This window comes from Polyodon spathula, chromosome 31 (genome assembly GCF_017654505.1).
Source record: "Polyodon spathula isolate WHYD16114869_AA chromosome 31, ASM1765450v1, whole genome shotgun sequence".
In the NCBI taxonomy this organism is placed as follows: Eukaryota; Metazoa; Chordata; class Actinopteri; order Acipenseriformes; family Polyodontidae; genus Polyodon; species Polyodon spathula.
In genome coordinates this window covers 2,093,288-2,120,282 of record NC_054564.1, presented here as the reverse complement: position 1 = coordinate 2,120,282, position 26,995 = coordinate 2,093,288, and the positions used below count along the sequence as shown (strand labels likewise).

General features: G+C 45.0%; 1 protein-coding gene across 3 annotated transcripts; it reads right to left on the bottom strand.

Moving 5' to 3' along the window:
• Positions 1-7,002: 7,002 nt before the first annotated feature.
• Positions 7,003-23,031, bottom strand: LOC121303235 (germ cell-less protein-like 1). 3 transcript variants are annotated; one of them, XM_041233813.1, is made up of 15 exons: positions 22,978-23,030; positions 21,879-22,050; positions 20,923-21,046; positions 19,000-19,096; positions 16,530-16,627; positions 15,235-15,347; positions 14,417-14,482; positions 13,374-13,458; positions 12,647-12,737; positions 12,036-12,176; positions 11,276-11,345; positions 10,887-10,962; positions 10,315-10,460; positions 7,601-7,688; positions 7,003-7,342 (listed from the first exon to the last, which is right to left on the bottom strand). In XM_041233813.1, exons 2-15 carry the CDS (start codon positions 22,037-22,039, stop codon positions 7,205-7,207), a joined length of 1,494 nt encoding a protein of 497 aa, XP_041089747.1. In that variant the 5' UTR covers positions 22,040-22,050; positions 22,978-23,030; the 3' UTR covers positions 7,003-7,204. The 3 variants fall into 3 exon arrangements, with proteins under 3 accessions (XP_041089747.1, XP_041089746.1, XP_041089745.1); XM_041233812.1 differs by having other exon boundaries at positions 7,014-7,342; positions 21,879-22,046; positions 22,794-23,031; XM_041233811.1 differs by having other exon boundaries at positions 7,015-7,342; positions 22,794-23,031.
• Positions 23,032-26,995: the final 3,964 nt, after the last annotated feature.

Sequence of the window (26,995 nt, the reverse complement as noted above, 5' to 3'; positions counted from 1 at the left end):
CCAGTTTTTCTGGAGTGGGCATCACTGGCTGCGTCTGGCTGTCCTGTACCTCCCCCGTGAGGAGGGAGGTGGCAGTGTTCAGGCTACAGGCTGCCCAGAAGCTGCTCTATGCCCCAGAACTGAGCTGAAGAGGCCTGGCTCACTCACTCCTGCACAGAACGGGAGGGCTGGGGCTCGACAAGCACCTGTTTTTGATACCTCCTGAACAGCTCAATGATGGTTAGTTTTTATAAAAACATTAGATCGGAAGAGTCGCTGTGCATTAAATGGGTTTTTGAAAAGCCTGTTTTTTAATTCCATTTTTAAATGTGAAAGTTCTAATTCTGCACACGTCTTCAGTGTTTCATAAAGCAGGTTTTACTACACTTGGCCAGCTCATTGATTTTAGTCTGTTTAAATGGAAAGCCAGTATGGAGTTAGTTACATCACTACAGATCAAATCAGTGCGGTTTGTAGAAAAGATCCTGAGTGATTTACAGGCCTCTCTTATTCCAGCTATGTCCCAATTCTTGACTAGTCTTTTATCAGAGCGCTTGGTTCCAGAGCAGGAGCCCCTCTTCCCCACAGTGCTGGTCTCCCCCTCAGTGCCAGAGGAGGAGGAATCACCTGGCAAAATACTGCTGTTGAAGAAAGTGGCAGAGGTGGCTTTCCATTGGGCAGAGAAAAAGCAGCTGTATGAAATGTGCATTAAAAAATTATAATCAGCTGAAGGACTTGGGGGACACTAAGTGGAGAGCTCACCTCAGTGTTCCTGACGATGAATCCCGTTTGGAGAGTTTTATATAAAATACCCCTGCCCAAGCGCTCTGGAGACCTGCAGTGGAGAGTGCTGCACGGAATTATACCCACAAACCGGTACTTGAGCCGTGTGGAGTCAGGGGTCAGTGATCAGTGAGCCTTCTGTTCCGCAGTGGAGACAGTTTCGCACGTGTTTTCAGACTGCCTCCAGCTGCAGCCTTTTTTTAGTTTTTTAGAAAACCTGCTGGCTTCCATGGGAGTTGTTTTTACAAAACAGCTCTTTGTTTTTAAAATTAAATATAGTTTTAAACAAAGAAACAAGTGCTCACTGGTCAACTTTGTGCTGGGTCAGGCGAAATTGGCCATTTTAAAATCCCAAAAGAGCAAGATTTTAGCCACTGGTTTTAGTAATGCTGTAAGCGTTTCTAGAATCCTGATGGTCTCCAGGATTAAGATCGATTTTCATTATTATCAGATGGTGCAGGACTTGGACAGTTTTAAAGAGCTTTGGTGCATTGGAGATTGGGTGTGTGACGTGAGCGAGGAGGGGGAGCTCATTGTGTTCTTGCAAAGGCAAAAAAAAATAAAAATAAAAAAAAATTACAATTGCACAAGTTCAAGAAAACAACGTTGAGGTCTTGCCGCGACCAGCTTTTTCTCCTGACCCGAGTCCAATAGAACATCTGTAGGACCAAATTGCCAGTGCTGTCCAGTGGAGACAACCTCTGCCAGCCAGCCTTCGCCAGCTGGCTGCAGCTGCACAGGAAGAGCAGTGGAACATCCCACAGCAGTCTTTCAGGCTGATCAGGTCTATGCGTCAACGCTGCCAGGATTGTGTTAATGCTCAGGAAGGTCATACCTGATACTAACTTTGTAATGTTTTCATTTTGATAGGGTGTCACTTTTCATACTGACAAGTTATCATGATTGTTTGATCTGTTTTTGTTCACACTTTCTGTGATTTTGTTTGATATTCTTTTGTGCATCAGTGAAGACATTGAAAAACACTTTAGTCAAGATGTTCTCATTTAATAAGTATTTTAGCATTTCTAAATGTAGTTCTGGTGGGGTAGGATTTAAAAAGGAACTCCTTTATTGAGTGTACATGAGAACAGGACAAATACAATTTGGTAAACAGGATTTCAAAGTCCAGTTGGCACTTAAAGAATTCTAAACCCCATGTACTGAAAGATATCGTGTGAGATTACAGTAGAGGAATCTTGGGCCTCAAATGTTAAAACATGTTTGCACTCACTTGTATAACAATACAGCTGATCTAGTATTTTTCTTACTTGCCTTTTATCACTACAATAAAGAAACACTGTGAACATACGGCACTAGCTAAGCTAAAGCAGGACGTCCAGGGCTGAAAGAGTTAAAAGAACAAGGGGCAGAAGCCACATTGTGGATTAATGGCTATTGGTTTGATAATAATCTTTACATAGCACCTTTCATAGTGGAGCACCATCATAAAGTGCTTTACAAGATACGAGACTAGGGTGTGTGAGCTATGCATCAGCTGCAGAGTCACTTACAACATCAACCCCAAAGACACAGCGCAAGGAGGTTCAGTGACTTGCTCAGGGTCACACAGTGAGTCAGTGACTGAGCTGGGATTTGAACTGGGGACCTCCTGGTTACAAGCCTGTTTCTTGAACCACTGGACCACACAGCCTCCTTGATGTAAAGTATGACTTCTTACTGTTTAACTAGAAAAATAATTACGTTTAAAAACATTTCTTAACAAAAATTACGTTGTGATGTCCAGACCACTCGAGCGTCACTCTTAGGGAGCACTGGTGGTCGAATCAATCTATCTGAACAGCGGCAGGTCTCAATAACGCCATTTGTGTACCAACGTTATACAAGCGCATTTCTTCTGTGAAAATAATAAATAAATAAATGCAAGGGTTGAAATATGTGAAGTGAGGGATACAGACTTGCCCACCTTGTATCAATGGACCGTTTCTTTACTTGATGTGATCAAGGTGTTGGGGATTATTCTGTTAACTATGTAAGAATGTGTTGGAAACTAAGACAGGAGTATTTTTGTTTGAATGTTTGCATGCAGTCTTAATGTTATTGTGCACAGCTAATAGGAACAGCCAGCCTTTCAATAGAAACAAAATATATTGTTCCATGTAACTTTGTTCAAAGACATGCACAGAACTCAGATTCCAACTGGCTCACAATAGGTGAGGTTTGACCGTCTGTCTTCTCACCGACATTAAAAACAACACACACCATCTCCACTTGTCTGGAAGAAATTTATATAAATATGCAAAAATAGACTATATTAATAACACATTGAGCACCTGCACCTTCCAAACTAAACACTTCGACGGACATGACATGAAAAAACAAAAAATAAAAAATAAAATCTATAATTTTACAGTGCAGATGTCCAAATGAAACCTTGTGTTGAAGTGGGTAGAGGTACAGGGGTAAACTATGAGGGGGAAAGAACACATTGCTCCAACAAACAAAAGCAATTAGAAACTCCCTAGTCCTGGGTTTCAGAACAGCCCTCAATTAAGTATATTATTGAAATGACCAGCACATAACTAAATGAGTTATGACCAGAGACTGCTGGGGTTTCTAATCCTGATCATAACACTACAAAAGTAACGCATCAGAGAGACACTAAAGGAATAGCAGACCTCAGAGTTCAAGAAAATCGTTCACTTGAAAAAAAACAAAAAAAAAAACACTATTTGCTCATGAGATCTACACCAGCACTAAATTGAAATGCGGTAATCGATTCAAAGTGTGGAGAAGTCTTGTTTACAGCAGGTTTCACAGACCCAGTTACACCAGTGTTACTGTGGATTTGTACAACCTGCTGATAAAGACAACACTAAATTCTTCATCAAGACTGTTGCCCTAATTTATTACATTTCTTTAGTAAACAGAAGGCAGGATCCCACCACCTCCTGCTGCTTTGGTCCGAGCTGAGTTTGTTCCCAAAGTGTAAAAACAGCAGTGCAAGGAAGAGGTGTTGAGCTGAGGGGAGGAGAGCCTGGTACAGGCAACACAGAGCCACTTCAGAACTAGAGCCATCACCAGCCTCACAGAGAGCATGCAGAACCAGAGAGCCATCACCAGCCTCACAGATACCATGCAAAACCTGAGAGCCATCGCCAGCCTCACAGAGAGCATGCAGAACCAGAGAGCCATCACCAGCCTCACAGATACCATGCAGAACCTGAGAGCCATCGCCAGCCTCACAGATACCATGCAGAACCTGACAGCCATCACCAGCCTCACAGAGAGCATGCAGAACCAGAGAGCCATCACCAGCCTCACAGAGAGCATGCAGAACCAGAGAGCCATCACCAGCCTCACAGATACCATGCAGAACCTGAGAGCCATCACCACCCTCACAGAGAGCATGCAGAACCAGAGAGCCATCACCAGCCTCACAGATACCATGCAGAACCAGAGAGCCATCACCAGCCTCACAGATACCATGCAGAACCAGAGAGCCATCGCCAGCCTCACAGATACCATGCAGAACCTGAGAGCCATCACCAGCCTCACAGAGAGCATGCAGAACCAGAGAGCCATCGCCAGCCTCACAGAGAGCATGCAGAACCTGAGAGCCATCGCCAGCCTCACAGATACCATGCAGAACCTGAGAGCCATCACCAGCCTCACAGAGAGCATGCAGAACCAGAGAGCCATCGCCAGCCTCACAGATACCATGCAGAACCAGAGAGCCATCACCAGCCTCACAGATACCATGCAGAACCTGAGAGCCATCACCAGCCTCACAGAGAGCATGCAGAACCAGAGAGCCATCACCAGCCTCACAGATACCATGCAGAACCAGAGAGCCATCACCAGCCTCACAGATACCATGCAGAACCAGAGAGCCATCGCCAGCCTCACAGATACCATGCAGAACCTGAGAGCCATCGACACCCTCACAGAGAGCACGCAGAACCGGTGAGCCATCGCCAGCCTCACAGAGAGCATGCAGAACCTGAGAGCCATCGCCACCCTCACAGAGAGCATGCAGAACCGGAGAGCCATCGCCAGCCTCACAGAGAGCAGCTCAGAGCATGCAGAACCGGAGAGCCATCGCCAGCCTCACAGATACCATGCAGAACCGGAGAGCCATCGCCAGCCTCACAGAGAGCATGCAGAACCTGAGAGCCATCGCCACCCTCACAGAGAGCACGCAGAACCGGTGAGCCATCGCCAGCCTCACAGAGAGCAGCTCAGACAGCAGCAGAACCGGTGAGCCATCGCCAGCCTCACAGAGAGCATGCAGAACCTGAGAGCCATCGCCACCCTCACAGAGAGCACGCAGAACCGGTGAGCCATCGCCAGCCTCACAGAGAGCAGCTCAGACAGCATGCAGAACCTGAGAGCCATCGACACCCTCACAGAGAGCACGCAGAACCGGTGAGCCATCGCCAGATTCGCAGAGAGCAGCTCAGAGAGCACGCAGAACCGGTGAGCCATCGCCAGCCTCACAGATACCATGCAGAACCTGAGAGCCATCGCCACCCTCACAGATACCATGCAGAACCTGAGAGCCATCACCAGCCTCACAGAGAGCATGCAGAACCAGAGAGCCATCACCAGCCTCACAGATACCATGCAGAACCTGAGAGCCATCGCCACCCTCACAGAGAGCACGCAGAACCGGTGAGCCATCGCCAGCCTCACAGAGAGCAGCTCAGAGAGCACGCAGAACCGGTGAGCCATCGCCAGCCTCACAGAGACCATGCAGAACCTGAGAGCCATCGCCACCCTCACAGATACCATGCAGAACCTGAGAGCCATCACCAGCCTCACAGAGAGCATGCAGAACCAGAGAGCCATCACCAGCCTCACAGATACCATGCAGAACCTGAGAGCCATCGCCACCCTCACAGAGAGCACGCAGAACCGGTGAGCCATCGCCAGCCTCACAGAGAGCAGCTCAAACAGCATGCAGAACCGGAGAGCCATCGCCAGCCTCACAGAGACCATGCAGAACCTGAGAGCCATCGCCACCCTCACAGAGAGCACGCAGAACCGGTGAGCCATTGCCAGCCTTACAGAGAGCAGCTCAGAGAGCACGCAGAACCGGACAGCCATCGCCAGCCTCACAGAGAGCAGCTCAGAGAGCAGGCAGAACCGGTGAGCCATCGCCAGCCTTACAGAGAGCAGCTCAGAGAGCACGCAGAACCGGACAGCCATCGCCAACCTCACAGAGAGCAGCTCAGAGACCACGCAGAACCGGAGAGCCATCGCCAGCCTCACAGAGACCATGCAGAACCTGAGAGCCATCGCCAGCCTCACAGAGAGCAGCTCAGACAGCACGCAGAACCGGAGAGCCATCGCCAGCCTCACAGAGAGCAGCTCAGACAGCACGCAGAACCGGAGAGCCATCGCCAGCCTCACAGAGAGCAGCTCAGAGAGCATGCAGGCAGGAAGAGCAACAAGGCGTCAAGAATCCAAGTCAAGCACCTTCCGAGCGGAACCCCAATCCCGCTGGTATCAGCTTCAAGCCCTGCTGACTCAGTCCTGGAGATCTGAGTTAAAAAAAAGGATGGACTCAAAAAAGAGCAGCAGCACACAATCACACCCTAAACAAACTCCTAAAAAAAATGGTTTACAAAAAGAAAAGCGCATCAGGAAGACAAACGGATGAATTCACGCAGCCCACAATTAGCAGTATTCTTGGACTTTGCCTAACGTTATTTTATGAAAGTTAAGCCAAGATTAGTGCTAAAATCAGGGTCATATAAGACACACACTACAATAACAGCTAGCACTGGGACCTTGGTATGGTAGGAGGAATGGATCACTCTGCTATGGAATAGGAGTGATTCCTTTGCTGATTCACCTGTACACCTCTGGTTACCTGTCCTATCTTGTCTGATGATGAGGATTCAAGTCTCAAGTCCTGGTGGCTCAATTTAAGCCCCCTCTCCTCCATTTCTGATTTATTTTTTAATTTCTTGTTAACTGGCGTTGACCAGCCTCGATTTGAAATACTGGGTCTTTAGAGATGGAAAATGCTTGGCTGTAGTGATTCAGGGCCCCCTCCCCCAGCTCACAAGAGAAGGATCTCAGCATTTTGGTCTTAGGTCTCAGAGATTTCTGCTCCGAGTGCTCTGTATTGAGTTGCTTAGCATTTAACTTTAAGAAATTGTCGTCTTCTTATAGACACAGTAGTGTTCAAAAGTTTGGAAACAACAAATAATTTACAGCAAGAATAAGCAATACAACCCCTAGCTGTAAATCATTATATATTTAAAAAACAAAAAAAAACAAAAAAAACATTTACATTATTAAAAATAAGTAAATTGCGGTTTGGTTGTGTTGGCAGATGAACGGAAACCATTTCTCCAGGTAGAAAGCCTGTAGACAGCCAGGACCTGCTCTGTGGATCCCTGATGTTTTGTCAGTCAGTGCCGCTGCTGGGCTCTGTGGTCTGGCTAGACAGACGAACAGCAGGAGGGCAGTGTCAGGACACGATGCTGCTGCTGCTCTCCGGCTCTGCACTCTCCTGCCTCCTGCTGGCCGGGGAGATGTATAGGAAGTTGCAGCAGATGTAGAGTGGGAATGCAAGAAGCCGACTGTCCAGATTCATCACAACGTACTCCTGCAAAACAGAGAGGGAGCAACATCAAACAGGATCCAGCCACACTGCTTTTCTCCCAGTCTCTCCAACTCTAACCACACCTTCCCTCCCTCCCAATCCTTCCTCAGCTCTAACCACTACAGCCACACTGCTTCCATCTCCCAACCCCTCCTTAGCTCCCAGTCTCTCAACTCTAACCACTAGAGCCACATTGCTTCCCTCCCTCCCAGCCCCTCCTCAGTGTTCCCAGATGGGCGTGTATACTGGGAACGCTATTACCTGGTCTTTCTCCAGGGCCAGCACCTGATAGCCAGTGGAGCGGCTGCAGATAACCTTCCCGCTGCCATCGAAGGAGGCGAGACGCAGCCTGGAGGAGGAGGAGACATGGGTGAGACACACTCCCACAGATACTGCACTCAGATTAAACACTTCATGCAACTTGCTTCTGAATGTGTAGCAGCCTCTCACAGCCTGAGGGGCACGGTTTAGAAACACTTTGTGTCCGTACTTCATTTGGGAGTATTATACATAATATACATAAGTATTATTATTATTTTTAAACATGCAGTTTGTTTATTTCTTGTTAACTTGTGTTAAGTACAATTGCTGTAGTTCCACCTGTATGCAAGGTGTACCTCTCCTGTCTCGCCTGTATGAAAGGTGTACCTCTCCTGTCTCACCTGTATGAAAGGTGTACCTCTCCTGTACGCAAGGTGTACCTCTCCTGTCTCTCCTGTACGCAAGGTGTACCTCTCCTGTCTCTCCTGTGAGTGTGCCTTTATTTTATAACAAGCCCTTACAATATGCAACACGTTAAAAGTAAAAAGAAATATCCCAGGAGTAAAGAATAAGTTGTGTGGGCCTTACTTTACCCCAGTGAACAAACTACAAAACAAAGGATGCCAAACAGCATTTCAAGTTAAACGTTGTTTTGTTTATTCCTGAAATAAATACTACATAAAGTTGACAACCTGTTTTATTTATTTATTTTTCATTCCTTGCCATTGCCGTTTCTTCACAGTAAACGGCAGCCATCGACACGTTTTCATAAAGTAATAACATGAGGTTTACTTGTGCCTTTTTGTAGCTGAACAAGCAACTGAAAACTGAAATTGAACTTTAAACACTTTAAATAAAACAAACGTAAAATGAAGGGGAAAAAACCGAGAACCAAAACGGTGAGTTTATAACATTCCACATACAGAAAGTCGCAAAGAAAAAGACAATACTCTACATAAAAATCACTACACAACATTTTTCAGGAAGTTGGGGTACTGTTTAAGCGAGGCTTTTCAGAATGAGGTGCTTGCCTTTTCTCTGTCCCATGAGATTCTGACGCACTCTAAAGCAGCACGTTTTTTTAATCTAGATGGCTTCTTATAGAGATAATCTGGTTTGTTTACTTGTTGCTGTCTAAAACTTTGAAACAGGCATGAGCGGCCGTGTTGGTGCTGTGTGTGTGTGTGTGTGTGTTTTTATCATATTAATCTCATATCACATGGAGCTCTTTTTCATTTGCCATTTTTTAAAACTATCGCGCACATTCTGGGGAGGTGGTAAATAAGTGCAGGGTATTGTTGTCATTTCTAGCGAATACGAACATCTGATTTTTCGCGTGTCAAAAAATATTTGTTCCAATATTCCAGAGGTGGCCAAACCGCAGCTTGTGAGGGCACTTCAAGTGTGGCCCCCGGTACAATGCTGGCTGACGCACACTTAGAGGCTCCAACGAACTGAAGAAAGTTCTGCATGTTCACAATGCAAGGATATTTCGTCACTTCTTCACTTTCGACACCGCTCACTGGCGCCTGTGTATTTCGATCACAGTGGAAGTCAGACGTGCAGTTGAAAGTAGATTTCATAATTTTGAATGAAGTGCTTGTTCGTTTCGTGGAGACAATGGCATTGAGCAAACCGTCCATAAGTAATAAATCAAAGTATGAGGCTTTAAACCAGACAGAGAACGAGTTTGCTTTCACTGGAAACCGTGGTAACCGAGTCTCATCTGCAACAAACCACACTGTAGCCTGTGCAAGGCAAGCAACCTCAAAGGTCATGAAACAAATCACAACACACTTCAATCTGAATGTCCTGGATCAGGCTAAAAGGCAGGTGCTGCTTTGGGTGTTCAGTGAAGAAGCTGAGTTACTGACTCGTGTAGGTTTGCTATGGTGGGTTTTGCATGGCAAGCATGGAGTATCGCTCGTGGCAAACGTCTTTATCCAGGTGATTTTATCTTTTTAGAAAATTGTGTTTGTTGGTGTGTTTATAAACATGTTATATTGCAGGTCTAAAATGATTATATTTACAGATCTTGCGTCTTGTCATGAGCAGGTACTGTAATCTCTGTAAGCACAATGCATTTGTCATGCACAAAGCTCTCAGCAGTATGCAATACATGCAGCAGTCATACACTATATTTATTTATTTTTAAACCCAGCATTCAGATCTTCAAGGGAAGAGTGTGTCAAAAACAATCCTTACAAACATGTGTGTTTATATGTGGTGTTTTTGGTGAAATCAGGTCAGTTATTGTATTTTGCTTCATAATAACTGAATAAATTCTTTAAAGTATGTAATTCATAAATCAGATATAGTGGAAAAGCGCCAGTGTTACATTTAACACGTGTACTACACTGTAGAGCTGCAGTACAATACAAATTACACAGACTGTGAGGCTCTGCAATGTTCTATTCCTTGTTCTTGTGCATTTTGCTGCAAAACAGAGTACAGCACTGCACAACACTGCTCGCATTTAAAGTCTTGCTCACAAACATGTCATGTTTTACAGCAACATGGAAATTTTGGAATGTGGCTTGTAGCGTCAGGAACTTTGGCTACCAGTGAAATATTTATATATATATATATACAGAAATATTTAAACATATACACAAATCAATCAAAAAACATAAAAAAAATAAATAAATAAAATCGTTTACCTGTCCCGTCTCACCTGTACACTAGTTTACCTGCTATTCCCCGTCCTGTCTCACCTGTAGGCGATGTTCCTGCGAGGCTGCAGGCTCACAGACCCCCCGCACGGCTGGCTCAGAGTGTTCCTCTTGAAGACGATGAAGCGGTTGCTGTAGGTGACCAGCAGATCGAACCCGAAGTTAAACCCTGTCCATCTCCAGCAGTACTGCAGCACAGAGAGAGAGAGAGAGAGAGAGAGAGAGAGAGAGAGAGAGAGAGAAAACGAATGATTCTCCACAGTGCAAATACAGAGAAATCAGACAAAAAGAACACTTTCTTTATGAAAGGTAAGGAGGAAAAAAACTAGAAATCTTTTTTGGGGGAAAAAGAAAGAGGAAGCAGAAATCTGCACAGGGATTGAGAAACTAAAGACACACTGGGCAAGACTCTTATCATTTTTTGTAACCAAGTCTTATTCTGAAAGGAAAGTAAAAAAGTTAAATGAATAATTAAGGACTGAAAGCTCCTTACTCCAAGTCCTTAAATTACATGTCTTGAGGTTTGGTCACTTCCTGGGGGGATTTTCAGTGCACTTGCGTTTCAATGCGGTCTCCTTGGCAAAACAAACAAACATACAAAGCCGCGTACTCACATCTCCATCCTTGGCCAGCTTCCTGCCGCAGCGCATACTGCTCACCTCAAACTCCTCCTTGTTGGCATCCTGAGGGCTGCAGGAGAGCAAACAAACAAACAAACATCAGCCACGGTTCCAAACACACAAAATAAAAGCAGATCTACCAATAATGAAAAACAAAACAGATCACTATAATAATATAATAATAATATATAAAATATTTATTTATTTTTTAATAATTAGCTAGAACATTTCGGACAAAGGATAGCGTGTCTTGGTATGCTAACAAATCTGTATCTGTGATTTCTCTGATGCGTTTTTTTTAACACATACACATGGGCAGACAGGCGCCTCAACTGTGCCCGGATGGGGTTCAAGGCAGGACCCACTCAGCCTCAGTAACTCACCCAAAGTCATTGTCATGCTCTGTCCTCAGCATGGCAAACCACTGCTGCTTGTAGACCGCTGACAACCAGTCTGAGAAAATAAACCAGACAACAAACAAACAGTAACGCGCAGTCACAAACAGTAACGCGCAGTCACAAACAGTAACGCGCAGTCACAAACAGTAACGCGCAGTAGTCTAAAAAGAAAGCCTTCATGCAAAGAAATTATATTCTGTGAAATAATACTGATTAAACCCATACCACAAAAGGACTGAAGAACTTCACATAATAAATACACAGATTTATAAGAAGCGAGTGGGTGTCCCACAGCAGACTTATTTCTCTTATTTCAATGGCCAGCTTCCAGGAGTGTGACATCACAGTACCAGCTTCACCAAGCTCTGAACTCAAACCTCCGCTCAGCAACGGCAGAGTGTACAGCAAACAGAAGTACATGCTTTGCTACACAGTGCACGGATGGAAACATGCATCACACTGTATAGCAGTTTGATCCATTCCTGGTTTTACTAGGAGTTTAGTAAGAATCACCTGAGCTTGTTACCTGTACATTGGGCTAATCAAGCTTGTAGTAAAACCTGGAATGGGTGACACTGCTGTGAAATAGGAGTCTTATTTCCACCCCTGACACACAATGGTACTTGGCAGGTAACTACAAAAATAATCAATTTGTGAGTAAAGGCCGAAGCAACTCCGGGCTTACCCACCGAGAACCACTGTGTACTTTCTCTGTGTTAAAGAGTAAAACAGGCTGTGAGCTGACCGGTGTGAAGGATGGCGTCTCGCTCCACTATCTTGGCGGAGGCCAGGTCGTTGATGACGTACTGCAGCCGGATGTGTCTGAACACGGGGGCGTAGACAGCCCCCTGCTCCGACTGCAGGAATGCATCGCCCAAGTGCAGCTCTGAAACAGCAGGGGGTTAACAACGAGCAAATTCACACCGACACACACACACACACACACACACACACGCTGAGAGAGTAAGACACACTTTTTGAGACCCGTTCTACAAGTTCGCAAGGTGAGTAATGAGTGTGTTAGTAACAAAAAAGAAAGCGCTTTTCCACCCATGCTGGAAATGCACCCGTTTTACTGTTGATGAGGGTCATGTATAACCAGTGAGAGAAGATGTAATCTATTAATGCACCTGCCGTTTACAACCTGGATTTATATATTAGAAAAAAAAAATACAAAACACCGAAAAGGTTTTGTAAATTCTACCACACACCCTGTAAAAGAAAAGTAAGGGTTAAACCCGAGAGAAGCCGACTCATGCACGCACACACACACCCACGCAGACACACGCACCCTTGCGTAGACACACGCACGCACACTCAGTTCACTGCAGACGGGCAGAGGGTGGCCTGGCTCACCTTTCACTTTCTTGGAAATCCAGCTATCTGCATCCGCCAGGAGCTGCTTCTGGGGGCCACTCCAGGAGGGCACGAGCTGCAGGAACATCCACTGAAACAAGAGAGAGCCACACTGACACGGGTGCCACACTGCGACCACACTGCCAACAAACTCCATGCCAAGGGTTTCTAAATTGCACAGGTATCGCCCAGGTGGAGAGAGATATTTTTGCTCAAAAGAGCTGCTGCTCCAGTGTTTTGGTACAGTTCATACCTTCTCAGGGGAGCATGTCCTCACAAACAAACACCACAGGCATTTATAGTATCTTGGCATATAAACTTTTTTTTTCCCATCCAAGACAGAAATTCTCTGGAATGCATAAAAACTGTTTGCGATATCCGAGGTACTGATGAAATGATATTCCATGACTCACCTTTCCTGAGTGACTACAAACATGTTTTGACATTTGATGCCAAAGATTCCTCCACTGTAATCTCACACAATATCTTTCAATACGTGGGGTCTAGAATTCTTAAAGTGCCGACTGGATTTTGAAATCCCATTTACCAAAATACGTGTAAAAATATTTGTTTGTCCTGTTCTCATGTACACTCAATAAAGGAGTTCCTTTTTTAATTCTAGAACTTAATTTCACACTCTTCAGCTCCAGGAAGGTAATTGAGGACCCAGTGTGTTAAAGCTTTGGTCGGCACACCTTTAAACAGATGTGTAGAGTGAGCCGCTTACCTTTTTGAGCGCAGTGTAGACGTCCATCTCAACCTGCATGACAAACAGGTCTGGAGAGCCGATCAGCTGCTCCATCAGCCCTGCACTGGGGCCACAAGAGACAGCATGAGTCAAACAGTGGCTGGACAGCAGGGGAGTTCAGGACACCAGCGTGTTCAATACCATTACAACAACTCATATCTACAGGCATTTGTAATCTAGCTGCTGGCTTTCCACCACGGGGAAGGTAAGGTCTGTTATCATTATTGTAAACTATTGTTTTTATTTGATTACTACTAAAAGACAAACAACTTTCAGATCAACAATATCTAGTCACACAGGTAAAAACCCAGCTAGCATTGTCGTTTTATTCAAATAAATACAAATTCTTCTCAAACAAAAAAGTTTCACACAGTGGGGTTAAAACAGAGAGTGAAGCACAGACACTGATTCTGGGGGGTACTGGGTCAAGCAGCAGCGAAATTAATCATTCTAATAAAAGCTGCAGCAGGTACATGGAGTGTGTTCGTTCTCATTGGTTGTGTTATAGGGAGGTGCGGTCCCGGAATGTGTTCGTTCTCATTGGTTGTGTTATAGGGGGGCGTGGTCCTGGGGCTGTGCACAGAGTGTGTTTGTTCTCATTGGTTGTGTTATAGGGAGCGTGGTCCCGGAGTGTGTTTGTTCTCATTGGTTGTGTTATAGGGGGGGCGTGGTCCCGGGGCTGTGCACGGAGTGTGTTTGTTCTCATTGGTTGTGTTATAGGGGGGCGTGGTCCCGGGGCTGTGCAAGGAGTGTGTTCGTTTTCATTGGTTGTGTTTAGGGGGACGTGGTCCCGGAGTGTGTTCGTTCTCATTGGTTGTGCTATAGGGGGGTGTGGTCCCGGGGCTGCGCACAGAGTGTGTTTGTTCTCATTGGTTATGATATAGGGGGGGGCATGGATCTGGGGTTGTGCACGGAGTGTGTTCGTTCTCACTGGTTGTGTTATAGGGGGGGCGTGGTTCCGGAGTGTGTTCGTTCTGATTGGTTGTGTTATCAGAGGTATGAGTGGCTGGTGTTTTAATTACCTCAGCTCTTTCATCAGATCCACGCTCTGGTGAGTCATCAGGTTATTGAGAAGCCACTCGAGGCACCTGCAACATACAAGCAAATAAATATTTTATTTACTCCAAGTTATTTTTTTTTATGTATTCAGCTATCTATCTCAATATTACAGGATGGATTCTATCAAACAAAAAACTAATTTAATTGATAAAAGCAGCTTTGCCTCCACACTGCAGGGCTGTATTGTTTCCATGTTTTTCGGTGCTGTTCAAACAGACAGGAGGACACAGCTGAACACACCACTGGATGTTCAGAAGCGTCAGAAAGTGTCTCATCAATCTGTGATTAAGTTTCCTCCAATCTTTAATTGTGATTTATTTAATCTCAATTTATTTTAAGGAGGAGAACATCTGTTCATTTCACAAAACAATCAATGAAGCAAGAAAGTAATTGAAGGCTCTTAAGCGATCTCAGCTGTGTTTTGATTATTAACTTGAAGTTTTCCACTTTTACAAAAAAATGTAAAAAGGCTTTGATAATACGGCTCTTTTAAACGCACACAAATACACTCACGCCTCTGAAAAGCAAACTGATGCCTCACTGAAGGAATTTAGTAGTATCAAGATTTTCACTGACTTTTTAAAAAAAATTGTTAATGACTACAGAGATGTTAATAAGACTCCTATTGCATGGCATTTTCACCCATTCCAGTTTGTAGGTAATAATCTCAGGTGTGTCGTCTTAAACTCCAAAACCAGGAATGGATCAAACTGCTATGCAATAGGAATCTTACTTCCATCCCTGGACTGAATGTTTCATAGCAATAGAAAACTAGACTGACTTTTTCTTCACAGAGTCCAGTCCGTAGGTCCCTGCGGCGCTATAATAGCCACACACCGTCTTCACATTGATGGTCTCCTTCATGGTCTCTCCACACTGCTGGATCAAACCGTCCTGCAGACAGACAGACACACAGGGCTTCATCATTACTGAAGTCACGGAAATGTACATACAAGGATGGAAATAAGACTTGCACTGCACGTGATCCATTCCTGGTTTTACTAGGAGCTTAATAACAGACGCACACACACACACACCCCTGAGCTTGTTGCCTATACACTGTGGCTAATCAAGCTGGCAATAAAACCTGGCATGGGTGAAACTGCAATACAATAGAAGTCTTATTTCCATCTCTAATATACTGTCGAAACATGTGCCTGCTGTGTTTTGATCTACTCGGATTGTACGATTATCTTATAGAAACGCTGATAGAGGCATATGGGCATTTGCTGCTTTCTGAGAAGCCATGATTCCTTGTAACACAAAGCAGTGGATCTGGTAACACTGATCTAAACAAACACAATTATATACATATAGTCTCACCGAATTGACGGTGCGCATCCTTTGTTATGCTAGTCAGGAGCTAGGGTTACAAGACTGTGCTATTACTGTTTCTACTTATGGGATGAATGGATCCCATGATCATACTGCGTTATAGCTTTCTCAAGGGCGAACAATGCATTCATCAAGGGGGGCGAACCCCAGTCCTGGAGGGCCATTCCACTCCAGGTTTTACAGGTAGAATTGGACAAGGAACTACTTCAGAGTCTGGATGCAGGTTTAATCAAACCATTCAGAACAGGGCTGGAACAAAGACAAGGAGTGGAAGAGCCACCTTTGGAGACTCCTGGCTTAAATTAAATTGATATTTTTATATATCCCCAAATCTCACAAGCCTAAACGCTTTTAAGCCGAGCAATCCAGAGCAGAGGTGGGCGGGCTACCGATCCTGGAGAACAGAGACCAGCCCTGTCTCTTATCCACTCTGAATGTGCTCAGTGTCTGGCCAGTAGGGTTCGCTGTTGCACGGTGAGAAGAAGCAATCCCCAACAGTTTCCCATCCCCCCACCCCGTGAGAGTCAGAGCCAATGAGATGGGTCCCCAAAGTTGAGCCTCTTTGCACAGCCTGGACGCGAACTGGCACCATGCAAGCTGTGTGACTCTGTGGCAGTGCTTTAACTGGATGAGCCACTTGGGGACCCTAGTATTTGTAAATTTAGCAGTATTGACTCGACACTATTTGAATAGGTACAAACAAAAAATAGAATTGATAAAAAAGAGTTGCCCAACACTGACCAGCTGAAGCATGCAGGCGGCGGCCAGGATCATGACCACTCGACTGGGCTTGATCAGAACATCGTCCCGGTACAGAGACCCAAACACCACCTGCAGAGCTGGCACAGGTATAAACAGCAGAATTAGGAAACAAAATAGAACGATGCAGCGATGAAAATAAGACTCCCACTGCAAAGAAAAAGCCAGTCTGCTTCCCAACACGTACATGTTCTTGTTTTCTATTGCTGTTAAACGGTCAGTCCAGGGATGGAAATAAGATTCCCATTGCACAGCAGTTTAATCTACCCCTGGTTTTACTGCGAGTATATTCATACACACCTGAGCTTGTTAACAATACACTGTGGCTAATCAAGCTTAAAACTAGGCCTGCTCCGATTAACAGATAATCGGACCGATTGATCAACTAAAGTGTTGATAAGATTTTTTTTTTTTTTTTTTTTTTTTACAATTTAAAATCATGCAGAATATTATTTTTGTAAAATAAAATCATCCAAAAGAAGAGCTGCATTTTCTCTGTGGCAGTCCAATCATAAGTGAGAGGAGGTGGGACATAAACAGTTGAAGGTATTCTCTGCCTCAGCAGGCAGGCTTGAGTAAGTTTAACCAATGGGAGAGTCAAAGATCCACCCTGGTTTTGCAGTTGTCCAATCTTGAGTGAGCAGAGGCGGGAGATAAATATGCTAGTCCCTAAGCAGGGCAACAATAGCTGCATTTTGCACGATATTGCTGATTGTAGAGTATTATTGAGAATGCTGAAGTAATATTTCAAATTACTAATTAAAAAATGTCATCAGACAACGTAGACGATTTGGTTACAAATCAATGAGAAAATTGGATATCGTTACGGAGGTGGATCCACTCGCCGACCCGGGAAGGGAAGGATCCACTCGCCGACCCGGGAAGGGAAGGATCCACTCGCCGGCCCGGGAAGGGAAGGATCCACTCGCCGACCCGGGAAGGGAAGGATCCACTCGCCGGCCCGGGAAGGGAAGGATCCACTCGCCGGCCCGGGAAGGGAAGGATCCACTCGCCGGCCCGGGAAGGGAAGGATCCACTCGCCGGCCCGGGAAGGGAAGGATCCACTCGCCGGCCCGGGAAGGGAAGGATCCACTCGCCGGCCCGGGAAGGGAAGGATCTACTCACCACTTCCAAAAGGTAAATTATTAAAAGGTATCTGTGGCTTACCGGTAGCTGTCAATTAAAAAAATAATACTGCTGGAGCCGTCTTCTGTTCAGTACAGAAAAGGTGATCTGGAACAAACAGCACAGGCTACAGCAATCTAGGATATCTAACGAAGTCAGCACAAAAACACGAGCGCTCCCAAAGTCACTTGCGAGCCTCTGTTACACTCGGAACAAACAAACTCAGATTGATGTTCAAACGATAAGCAGAAGCATAGGGTTACAATATATCACAATGAGGAAGAACTGGCTTTCAGAGGCACAGTATCATCGGATACCCCTGACACGATTCTGAACGACTGCATCTCTTCGGTGACTCTGGTTTACAAGATGCAATAAAAGGGAGAAGTATAGGAATCCAGGTCCATAACTGTACTGGGAGACGCGACTCTGCTGCCTTATGTTTTCAGGTACGTGACTGACAGTGGCCTGAATGAACGGTTGTTCTGTGAAAGTGTGTTGCATTTGCTAATAAATAATAATAAATGATGTTAAACAGACTAAACTGTCATTGGGCTTTATTGCTTTGTTTTTTTTAGATTCTACTGATTTCGAAGTATTACTGTGCAGGACAGCCGCTACAAGATCACATTAGCTTTATTAAATGTGGATGAATTAATCAACTAATGCCAACAGACTAAACGATCAAAAAGACCGAATCGAGCGACAGCCCTAATTAACACCTGGAATGGGTAAAACTGCTAAGCGACAGTAATCTTATTCACATCCCTGAGATGGGTCAGATTCACCAAGCAAGCTCCGGCTGTGAGTGAGTGAGAGTGAGAGAGAGAGAGAGACAGAGTGTGAGAGAGAGAGAGAGACAGAGTGTGAGAGAGTGAGAGAGACAGAGTGTGAGAGAGTGAGAGAGAGTGTGAGAGTGTGAGAGAGTGAGAGAGAGTGTGAGAGTGTGAGAGAGAGAGAGACAGAGTGTGAGAGTGTGAGAGAGAGACAGAGTGTGAGAGTGTGAGAGAGAGACAGAGTGTGAGAGTGTGAGAGAGAGACAGAGTGTGAGAGTGTGAGAGTGAGTGAGAGTGAGACAGTGAGAGAGAGAGTGAGTGAGAGAGTGAGAGTGAGAGTGAGAGAGTGAGAGAGTGTGAGAGAGAGAGTGAGAGAGTGTGAGAGAGAGACAGTGAGAGAGACAGAGTGAGAGTGAGAGAGCGAGACAGAGTGTGAGAGTGAGAGAGAAAGAGTGTGAGTGAGTGAGAGACAGAGTGTGAGAGAGTGTGAGTGAGTCTGAGAGAGTGAGAGAGAGAGAGAGACAGAGTGTGAGAGAGTGACAGTGACTCACCCTCTGTGTCGATGTTCTGGTCCGGTATCTCCAGTTCAATAACGTTCATACTGGACTCCTTCCAGGACCCACTGAACATGCTGGAGAAATACCCTGACTGAGGGGAGAGAGGGGGAAATAAACCACACTTGCACCTTTGCTACTTGTTCAGTTAAACGTTTAGTAAAACACTTTTTATTTTCAGTCTAAACCTGTCCAGAAATCCGATAACCCTCAATTCTCTGTCTTTGCATAAGCTTTCCTTGCTTTTTTTTTTTTTTTTTTTTTCTTCCACATTTTTTTGTTCTTGATAATAGTTTGATTTAATATTTACATTTTTTGAAATGTTAAAACAGTTTGTGTGAACTCTGTGGAGTTCGAGAAGCTGCCCTGGCAAAACTTAAAACATACAAGCATTATACAATAGACACACAGAGAGGCAACTTAACATGGTGCAATCATATTGAAGGGGATTTTAAGCAAAATTAGACAAATCTCAAATTGTGGGTTATTGTTTTCCAGGACTCCCCTCATCACTTGTCAGTGAAAACTTGCTTCTAGAGGTTAGTCTCTGAAAACAGTACCACCTACAGGACACTTTCCATCACTACTGCTAAAAAAAAACTTCCGATTTCAATTGTATTTATTTAGCCAGGATAGAACCCTTGAGATAAACATCTCATTACAAGGAGGTCCTGGCAAGAAATAACAACCGCAAAAAAGAGACAGATCGTTCAAACAGGACAGTTTAAACAATCATAAAAAACACAAATACTACCAAAAAAAAAAAAAAAAAAACATTAAAAGTAAAACAATTCCAAAAACGCAATCCTGGTCACACTCAGTATTCACAGGATTTGCAACCCGGCTGGGATTTGAACAAGCTTCACAACGAAAAAAAATTTAACAGGAAACAGGCTGCAGGGGTGAAAGCTGGCTGTAGTGACTGCCCTGGTCTCGGGATGATCAGGCTGGAGCGGTGAAAGCTGGCTACAGTGCCTGCCCTGGTCTCGGGATGATCAGGTTGGAGAGGTGAAAGCTGGCTGTAGTGACTGCCCTGGTCTCGGGATGATCAGGTTGGAGAGGTGAAAGCTGGCTGCAGTGCCTGCCCTGGTCTCAGGAGGATCAGGTTGGAGAGGTGAAAGCTGGCTGAAGTGACCGCCCTGGTCTCGGGACGATCAGCTTGGAGAGGTGAAAGCTGGCTGCAGTGCCTGCCCTGGTCTCAGGAGGATCAGGTTGGAGAGGTGAAAGCTGGCTGCAGTGACCGCCCTGGTCTCGGGATGATCAGGTTGGAGAGGTGAAAGCTGGCTGCAGTGCCTGCCCTGGTCTCAGGAGGATCAGGTTGGAGAGGTGAAAGCTGGCTGCAGTGACCGCCCTGGTCTCGGGATGATCAGGTTGGAGAGGTGAAAGCTGGCTGCAGTGCCTGCCCTGGTCTCAGGAGGATCAGGTTTGAGAGGTGAAAGCTGGCTGCAGTGCCTGCCCTGGTCTCAGGAGGATCAGGTTTGAGAGGTGAAAGCTGGCTGCAGTGCCTGCCCTGGTCTCAGGAGGATCAGGTTTGAGAGGTGAAAGCTGGCTGCAGTGCCTGCCCTGGTCTCAGGAGGATCAGGTTGGAGAGGTGAAAGCTGGCTGCAGTGACTGCCCTGGTCTCGGGATGATCAGGTTGGAGAGGTGAAAGCTGGCTGCAGTGACTGCCCTAGTCTCAGGAGGATCAGGTTGGAGAGGTGAAAGCTGGCTGCAGTGACTGCCCTGGTCTCGGGATGATCAGGTTGGAGAGGTGAAAGCTGGCTGCAGTGACTGCCCTAGTCTCAGGAGGATCAGGTTGGAGAGGTGAAAGCTGGCTGCAGTGCCTGCCCTGGTCTCAGGAGGATCAGGTTGGAGAGGTGAAAGCTGGCTGCAGTGCCTGCCTGCACTCACCTGGCTCACATGGATACAGGCAGTACTCACCTGGCACAGGTAGACTTTGTGCAGGTTCCACTCTTGCCCCAGCGCACAGATCTGGATATCGCTGTTCTCTCCATTCAGAAACAGCGTCTGGTAAATGTACCTGGAAGTGCTTTTCAGCTTCTTCCTGCAGTTTCAATACAGAGAAGGGTACAGTACAATAAGTACGTCTGCTTTGAAAAGCTGCTGTGGTTGAAACACTCAACATAGGCCTTACATTCCTTTTGGTGTGTCTACATCTGTCTGTGCATGTTTTGTGCTGTACAATAATCCATTCATCCATCCATCCATTATCAATAACCAGTTAATCCTTTACAGGGTCGCAGTGAGCCGGAGCCTAACCCAGCAGACACAGGGCACAAGGCAGGACTACACCCTGGACGGGGCGCCAGTCCATCGCAGGGCACCACACACACTGAGAGCAATTGGGAAGAAACCGGAGTACCCAGAGAAAACCCACGCAGACACGGGGAGAACATGCAAACTCCACACAGGCAAACCCCCAGGCCAGAATCGAACCCAGGGCTATTTGTCTGAAACATCCTGCAATAAATTAATCATTTAAACCTTTTGTGTACATTGAAAAAAAAAAAAAAAAAAAAAAACAACAACACACACACACACTCCTCATATATATATATATATATATATATATATATATATATATATATATATATCATATGAAAGGAGGTAATACAAAAATGAAAGATATATATGAATGTTTTAACTAGGTGTATGTATGTATTACAAATATAATTTTACTATTGCAATTACTGTATTACTGTGTGTGTGTAATATATATAATATGCGCACACACACAGTAAAACATTTAAATTATATTTGTATTTCCCCCATTCAAACACATGCACTTGTATATCAATTTTTGTTATACTATGTCAATAATCCTCCCAGCACTAGCGGGTGTGTGTGTGTGTGTGTCAGTGGGGTGCGGTGCAGACCTGCGTGGGGTGTTGAGAAGTCTGTCCCCGTCCTCCTCGCTCTCGCTGTCACACTGACACCCCGAGCTGCGCTTCCTCTTCCTGCACTCGCACCCGTGCCTCGACTGCTGGGAGCTGCCTGGCCCCCCCACACCAGCCAGCCTGCTGCCAAGGGACCCCATCCCCCTTCTACCTGCCAGGGAGGGAGACAGGAGAACAGGTAGGAAGGGAGGGAGACAGGAGAACAGGGAGGGAGGGAGGGAGGGAGGGAAGGGAGGGGATGGGGGCTTGCTTCAGCACTGTTCAGACTGGAACGTCAAGCAAGGACGAAGCCACTCCACCCACTTGAGAGAATTTCACACACTGCGACCAATGCAAACACACACCTTTCCTCTGATGTACTTGTTGTAAAACAACTAATATAATAAACCATGCTGTTTAGCTCATAGTCTCAACCCATAATGCAAGGAGAGTCCTTATTAGTGTTACACACATTGCAACCGATATTCGCGTTGTACACGAATAACACCGCACTTCCAGGTGTCGCAAACTGCTTACTGCGCCGCGCAACTTATAATTCAGAGACAACATGAGGGTTTGATTATATTGGAGGGTTTTGTACATTTCAAATATCTGTTGAATTTTTTTTTTAACCCCCAGATGTACCGAGATGTCCCTGAACAAAAGCACAGCATGTGAAGCACAACGCGTTAGGTAAGCAATGTTACATGCAAATAACTACATGTGGTCATTGTTTACAACAGTGTTGCGCTTATTATTATTATTATTATTATTATTATTATTTGACCGCTGTTTCACACGTATTCTCATGACACACAATATCATTAGTGTGTGCTCACGTACAGCACGAACTGCAGAGAGATATTAATAATAACTGCAACACAGCTTCTTCTGCAAGTTTGTTTTTCCCTTTACCTTTCGCGTTTTGTAGTTTATTGATTTTCCTAAAGTCACAATTGAACAGCCGTGTTCCCAAGTAAAAGGACCGCTTTCATCTATCTGAACACCTTCACCAGTCCTGCGTTTAAACTCCTGAGAAGAACACGGTCCCCTGAAGGTACCCGACTCTTCATATTTAATTTTTCACGTTTTATTTTACTTGTTAATGTTTCCACTTCGTCGGTTTGTTCGCTCGCCTCTTCCTCAATCTTTTTTTTTTCAACACAAGTTTTTGTTCTGCGTCGCAGCCAATCACACGGCTCGCAATCTTCAGCGGCTACAGGCCAACGAACTGCGCACCAATCAAAAGCGGGATTACCGGAGCCTGTAACCTATCAGATAAAAATGTTTTAAAATAATGCGCCACTCCCCCAATCATAAATTGACAGGGTTGTTACTGCTCCTTTGACCAATAGGAGGATGAATAAAATAATAGAATTTGCAGGTATTCACCCTGCCAATCAGTGGGACAGAATAATAACAGCAATCAAAACCGACCAATCGGACAACTAGAGAAACGTACCTTTTTTTTTTTTTTTTTTTTTTTACCTGTCACTCATTGTGCTGGGTCGTGATCGGTCGTGTTTTCAGTTCTCAATTCAGTTATATACTGTTTTATACACGAAATATATAATTTCTAGCTCATTCTAAAACGATTCCAACATAGTCTTTTAAGTCAGTACCGAGTTATATAACTGCACTGTATTGAATTAGCTGCTCTCAGATCCCCAGTACAGCACTGAGTTCTCTATACTAGACTGTATTGAATTAGCTGCTCTCAGATCCCCAGTACAGCACTGAGTTCTCTATACTAGACTGTATTGAATTAGCTGCTCTCAGATCCCCAGTACAGCGCTGAGTTCTCTACACTAGACTGTATTGAATTAGCTGCTCTCAGATCCCCAGTACAGCACTGAGTTCTCTATACTAGACTGTATTGAATTAGCTGCTCTCAGATCCCCAGTACAGCACTGAGTTCTCTACACTAGACTGTATTGAATTAGCTGCTCTCAGATCCCCAGTACAGCACTGAGTTCTCTACACTAGACTGTATTGAATTAGCTGCTCTCAGATCCCCAGTACAGCACTGAGTTCTCTATACTAGACTGTATTGAATTAGCTGGCTCTCAGATCCCCAGTACAGCACTGAGTTCTCTACACTAGACTGTATTGAATTAGCTGCTCTCAGATCCCCAGTACAGCACTGAGTTCTCTATACTAGACTGTATTGAATTAGCCTGGCTCTCAGATCCCCAGTACAGCACTGAGTTCTCTATACTAGACTGTATTGAATTAGCTGCTCTCAGATCCCCAGTACAGCACTGAGTTCTCTACACTAGACTGTATTGAATTAGCTGCTCTCAGATCCCCAGTACAGCACTGAGTTCTCTATACTAGACTGTATTGAATTAGCTGCTCTCAGATCCCCAGTACAGCACTGAGTTCTCTACACTAGACTGTATTGAATTAGCTGCTCTCAGATCCCCAGTACAGCACTGAGTTCTCTATACTAGACTGTATTGAATTAGCTGGCTCTCAGATCCCCAGTACAGCACTGAGTTCTCTATACTAGACTGTATTGAATTAGCTGGCTCTCAGATCCCCAGTACAGTACTGAGTTCTCTATACTAGACTGTATTGAATTAGCTGCTCTCAGATCCCCAGTACAGCACTGAGTTCTCTATACTAGACTGTATTGAATTAGCTGCTCTCAGATCCCCAGTACAGCACTGAGTTCTCTATACTAGACTGTATTGAATTAGCTGCTCTCAGATCCCCAGTACAGCACTGAGTTCTCTATACTAGACTGTATTGAATTAGCTGCTCTCAGATCCCCAGTACAGCACTGAGTTCTCTATACTAGACTGTATTGAATTAGCTGGCTCTCAGATCCCCAGTACAGCACTGAGTTCTCTATACTAGACTGTATTGAATTAGCTGGCTCTCAGATCCCCAGTACAGCACTGAGTTCTCTATACTAGACTGTATTGAATTAGCTGCTCTCAGATCCCCAGTACAGCACTGAGTTCTCTATACTAGACTGTATTGAATTAGCTGCTCTCAGATCCCCAGTACAGCACTGAGTTCTCTACACTAGACTGTATTGAATTAGCTGCTCTCAGATCCCCAGTACAGCACTGAGTTCTCTATACTAGACTGTATTGAATTAGCTGCTCTCAGATCCCCAGTACAGCACTGAGTTCTCTATACTAGACTGTATTGAATTAGCTGCTCTCAGATCCCCAGTACAGCACTGAGTTCTCTATACTAGACTGTATTGAATTAGCTGGCTCTCAGATCCCCAGTACAGCACTGAGTTCTCTATACTAGACTGTATTGAATTAGCTGCTCTCAGATCCCCAGTACAGCACTGAGTTCTCTATACTAGACTGTATTGAATTAGCTGCTCTCAGATCCCCAGTACAGCACTGAGTTCTCTATACTAGACTGTATTGAATTAGCTGCTCTCAGATCCCCAGTACAGCACTGAGTTCTCTATACTAGACTGTATTGAATTAGCTGGCTCTCAGATCCCCAGTACAGCACTGAGTTCTCTACACTAGACTGTATTGAATTAGCTGGCTCTCAGATCCCCAGTACAGCACTGAGTTCTCTACACTAGACTGTATTGAATTAGCTGCTCTCAGATCCCCAGTACAGCACTGAGTTCTCTATACTAGACTGTATTGAATTAGCTGCTCTCAGATCCCCAGTACAGCACTGAGTTCTCTATACTAGACTGTATTGAATTAGCTGCTCTCAGATCCCCAGTACAGCACTGAGTTCTCTACACTAGACTGTATTGAATTAGCTGGCTCTCAGATCCCCAGTACAGCACTGAGTTCTCTATACTAGACTGTATTGAATTAGCTGCTCTCAGATCCCCAGTACAGCACTGAGTTCTCTATACTAGACTGTATTGAATTAGCTGCTCTCAGATCCCCAGTACAGCACTGAGTTCTCTATACTAGACTGTATTGAATTAGCTGCTCTCAGATCCCCAGTACAGCACTGAGTTCTCTACACTAGACTGTATTGAATTAGCTGCTCTCAGATCCCCAGTACAGCACTGAGTTCTCTATACTAGACTGTATTGAATTAGCTGCTCTCAGATCCCCAGTACAGCACTGAGTTCTCTACACTAGACTGTATTGAATTAGCTGCTCTCAGATCCCCAGTACAGCACTGAGTTCTCTACACTAGACTGTATTGAATTAGCTGCTCTCAGATCCCCAGTACAGCACTGAGTTCTCTATACTAGACTGTATTGAATTAGCTGCTCTCAGATCCCCAGTACAGCACTGAGTTCTCTATACTAGACTGTATTGAATTAGCTGCTCTCAGATCTCCAGTACAGCACTGAGTTCTCTACACTAGACTGTATTGAATTAGCTGCTCTCAGATCCCCAGTACAGCACTGAGTTCTCTATACTAGACTGTATTGAATTAGCTGCTCTCAGATCCCCAGTACAGCACTGAGTTCTCTATACTAGACTGTATTGAATTAGCTGCTCTCAGATCCCCAGTACAGCACTGAGTTCTCTATACTAGACTGTATTGAATTAGCTGCTCTCAGATCCCCAGTACAGCACTGAGTTCTCTATACTAGACTGTATTGAATTAGCTGCTCTCAGATCCCCAGTACAGCACTGAGTTTTCTATACTAGACTGTATTGAATTAGCTGCTCTCAGATCCCCAGTACAGCACTGAGTTCTCTATACTAGACTGTATTGAATTAGTTGGCTCTCAGATCCCCAGTACAGCACTGAGTTCTCTATACTAGACTGTATTGAATTAGCTGCTCTCAGATCTCCAGTACAGCACTGAGTTCTCTACACTAGACTGTATTGAATTAGCTGGCTATCACATCCCCAGTACAGTATTGAGTTCTCTGCTTTACTGCATTCAATTTGTTAAGGTGACTGCAATAAACAATTCAGCCAGCAGGCGACTCACTTGGCCCATTAGTGTCAACCATTACAAAAATAGACTGCAGTTTAACCAAACTCATTTACTGGTGACTTCAGCAGCCACATGCAGACTGAAGCTCCTGAAATGCATGACAGGCTCCTGACCAAGCCCGCCCCCCGCGTCACTGAACACCTTCAATAAAGAGAGAAGAAGACCACTTTGTCGAATGAACCTTTATTTCATTGTCGTGGACACTGGGAAGAAT

What these genes read in the sequence shown, in the direction of transcription:
- LOC121303235 (XM_041233812.1), bottom strand. Translation starts at nt 22,039, where the DNA reads ATGGGGTCCCTTGGCAGCAGGCTGGCTGGTGTGGGGGGGCCAGGCAGC. An exon ending in AGACGCCATCCTTCACACCG is followed by an intron (nt 11,346 to 12,035) that starts GTCAGCTCACAG and finishes TTATTTTCTCAG; the next exon opens with ACTGGTTGTCAGCGGTCTAC. An exon ending in TGGCCCTGGAGAAAGACCAG is followed by an intron (nt 7,343 to 7,600) that starts GTAATAGCGTTC and finishes TCTGTTTTGCAG; the next exon opens with GAGTACGTTGTGATGAATCT.